At 38.4% G+C, this 3,214-nt stretch overlaps 1 protein-coding gene across 1 annotated transcript; it reads right to left on the minus strand.

Annotated features, from left to right (window-relative positions):
* Positions 1–386: 386 nt before the first annotated feature.
* Positions 387–3,214, minus strand: LOC146617333 (uncharacterized). Its single transcript, XM_085373647.1, has 2 exons — positions 3,125–3,214; positions 387–2,441 (listed from the first exon to the last, which is right to left on the minus strand). The coding sequence occupies exons 1-2, from the start codon at positions 3,212–3,214 to the stop codon at positions 516–518; spliced, it is 2,016 nt and encodes a 671-aa protein (XP_085229773.1). The 3' UTR covers positions 387–515.

Raw genomic sequence — 3,214 nt, forward strand, 5'->3', positions numbered from 1 at the left:
CAAAGTTATTCCCTTAAAATATGTTCTAAACAAATGACTGGTGGAAAGGTAAAAAAAATATACTTGAAAATAATTAATATTAAGTCTTTTGAATTATTACTAAACAAAACATCCCCTCTAGCAGACATCTTGTATCCTACAAAACTGCACCACAGACCTGTGGAAAAGGACCTTGACACATGATAAGAACTAATAATAAGCATAGTTCACCACTTGCTGCTAACCATATGAACTTATTAAACATAATTAGTTAACATTTAAACTAGTAAAACTTTTAAGTATGAAAATTTAAACTGAAATTTACATTTTTCATGGTGGAAACAAATTGATGTTATCCACAATTTTTGAAAATAAATTCAAATATGAAATAAAACACTTCCCTGAAATTTAAGCTCTTTCTTTTTTTATACAATGATGTGTTCCCTGTTTGTGGGTTTAACAAACTTTAGAGCTTCATAGCCAGTCATTGTTAGTGCAAACCTTTCATTCTTTGGTTTAAACATGATGGACTTTAATCAAGCTATGCTGAACTCATAAGAGCTTTTAGCAGCCAAAACATTGTTCAGTTCATTTCGTAGTTCTGGGTAGGACGTGTATGTCCATGGTAGTTCCAGAAGAGGGCCGCATGTGTGTGCCACAGGTCGTCGTGCCAGTCCATCCACAGGCGTGAACAGTACCTCAACCTTGTCAACACAGATGACATCTGACCCAGTAAGAAACCTGAACATCCTTCTGAGCCCTGTATCGTCAAGTCCTCTGATGTACTGGTGCAGAAATCTGAAGCTCTGCTTCTCTGCTTGAGTGGTGGGAGAGGCAGTAAGCAACTTCAAAAGCTTTCTCGTTGTTGGCTTTTTATCCTCATACATTTGTAGGACATCTTGTGGGCTTTGAAAAGCTTCTTTTAGGAAGTAGCTTGCAACTAAGGACATTTTCTCTGCGGCATATGCTGGTTTTTGGATTAATTGTTTGTGTGCGACTTTCAGAAGAAGGCCTTTTAAGTTCTCTTTGGTTGGAAGCACTGATACATCCAGGCGATCCATGAGATCCAGCACTTCATCCCTGTCTTCATCTGAAAGATCTTCTTTTAGTGCCCTTGTTATCAGATCCCTATCTGATTGACTTAGGTAAAAGAGAAGACTTTCAAACAGCAGATCATCTGATACTTGATTCTCACCGAAGATGAGTGCCACTGTGAAAACAGGAGCAAGGCGACAAGGGAAATATCCATGGTCTTGAAATCCCTTCAGTAAAATTCTACCCATGGATTTCCACTCTTCTTCCTGCCATTTAGGAGACAGTGATGGCACTCTGAACTCCTCTCCTTCAGCTGTGTTGTCCACAAACTCTGACCAAAATGCAGCATACACATCTCTTGATACGCCATCTGCGTCAGCTCCTTTTTCATCAATGTAGGTGTATTTTAGAGGGTGTATGAGGAGTGTTGGATCTTTGAACTGGCTGATCATCTCCTCCAGAATAGTAACCCTGTGAAGTTTGATGGTAACACAGACAACATCATATGATCCAGCAGAGCTTATTGCTTCATTGCTTATAGATGTTTCTGGACTACTGACTGCTGTGTTTGTTGGAGGAAGTGTAATGGATGTGATGACCAGATCATCTTCCTCAAACTGCAGGAATGGTTCATCTATTACAGTGTCATCAAGTTGACAAGGCAGAGGCTCTCCAAGGTAGGGTCCAATCATTACCTCAGATGTGTCTAATAATACATCTTCATCAGCATTCCTAGATTCTGATGATGAGATCACAACAGTGTGAGAAGCTTCTTCATCTCCTTGATGTGAGTCAGTCAGTTGTGTAACATTGTTTACATGTGTTTTCCCTCTATCATAAACTTCTTCATCATCTTCATCATTGGAAAATCTTCTTGTGCACAAGTAAAATCTCAACATTCCCATTTTAAGTGCTGAATAGAGTTCTCCAACTGTGACATCTTCATCAAATACGGCCTCTTCCTGATAGTCTAATATGTCATGACTGAACACTTCCCATCTTCCAAATTTGCTTTTTCCACTTGGAAAGAAAAGATCTTTAGCATACTGTAATATGTCAGCTTTTTTGGAGTCTTTGGGCACATCAAAGGTCCTTGTTCCTCCTCCTCTGCGCTTTCTCACTTGCTTACCTTCATGGATCCACCCTAACTCAATTTTTCGTGTCTTTTTCTCAGCCCATTTGTTGTTTTTTGCATATGTTCTTTTTCTCTTAGAAACAAATGCCTCCTCATGATCAGGTTTCTTCTCATTTTCATTGATTCCCATCTTTTCCTTCAATTTTTCGAGCAATGAGTTTTTTCTTGATTCCTTAGTACTTGCACCACTGTTTTCCAAGCAGAACCGTCTGGCAGCTATCCGGTCACCATATGTTGGGATGTAATCAGACAGGGTCTTGTCATCCATGAAATCAATCACTGTGGCATCAATCTGTAATAACAGGGATATTTATTACTATACAGAAGTACAAGGTATACCTGCTGCCACACCACATGAGGTACCTCACTAAAAAAATGTATGTAAATTTCACATGTGTTTTGATAATTGTCTGTTATTATTTTAGTGGCAGCCATCAATATTTAGCATTTATTCTTTTCCTCTCTCTATGGCAGCAACATTAATGAGATTCTCTAACATGTTATTAATAGAAATATTACAGTATATACAACGCCCACCTTTGAAAAAGTAAATTAGTATTCACGTATCTTTCAGTTGCACAGAGCACAAAGGGTTGAACTCACTGTTTTTTTTTAATTGAAGACAAATATCAATATAAACACAGTTTAATTCATTTGTTTTTAGATAAACAAGGAAACATTGTGCATCACATAATATAGCGATATATTTAAGAAACCTGGAATCTGCATACGGGTTAAGTAGTAACATGTGGTCATACAACGACCCAGTTTTATACAGCGGGTTAATTTGTTTTACATTTTCCATTCCATATTAAAGATCCACACCAATGCAGCCTACCGTTACGTCCTTACGCAGTCAAAGCGAGAGAAGCGAAAACCGCTGTGGTTGCTAACTTAGCAATATGTCACATTTTTAGACGCTGTAACTTCGTAAAAAGCGAGTTTTACAAGTTTCCCCCTCAAGAGTGCACTTACGTGTTCTTGTAGCATTCGTAAGAGACAGTCCTCAGGTACACCACGATTCCGAAGAAATCTCAGAAGTGGGCTATCAGTGTTTGTGTCCAT

Source organism: Diplotaxodon limnothrissa, linkage group LG15 (genome assembly GCF_057381915.1).
Source record: "Diplotaxodon limnothrissa isolate DT_005_m linkage group LG15, D_limnothrissa_male_GT1.1, whole genome shotgun sequence".
Classification (NCBI taxonomy): Eukaryota; Metazoa; Chordata; class Actinopteri; order Cichliformes; family Cichlidae; genus Diplotaxodon; species Diplotaxodon limnothrissa.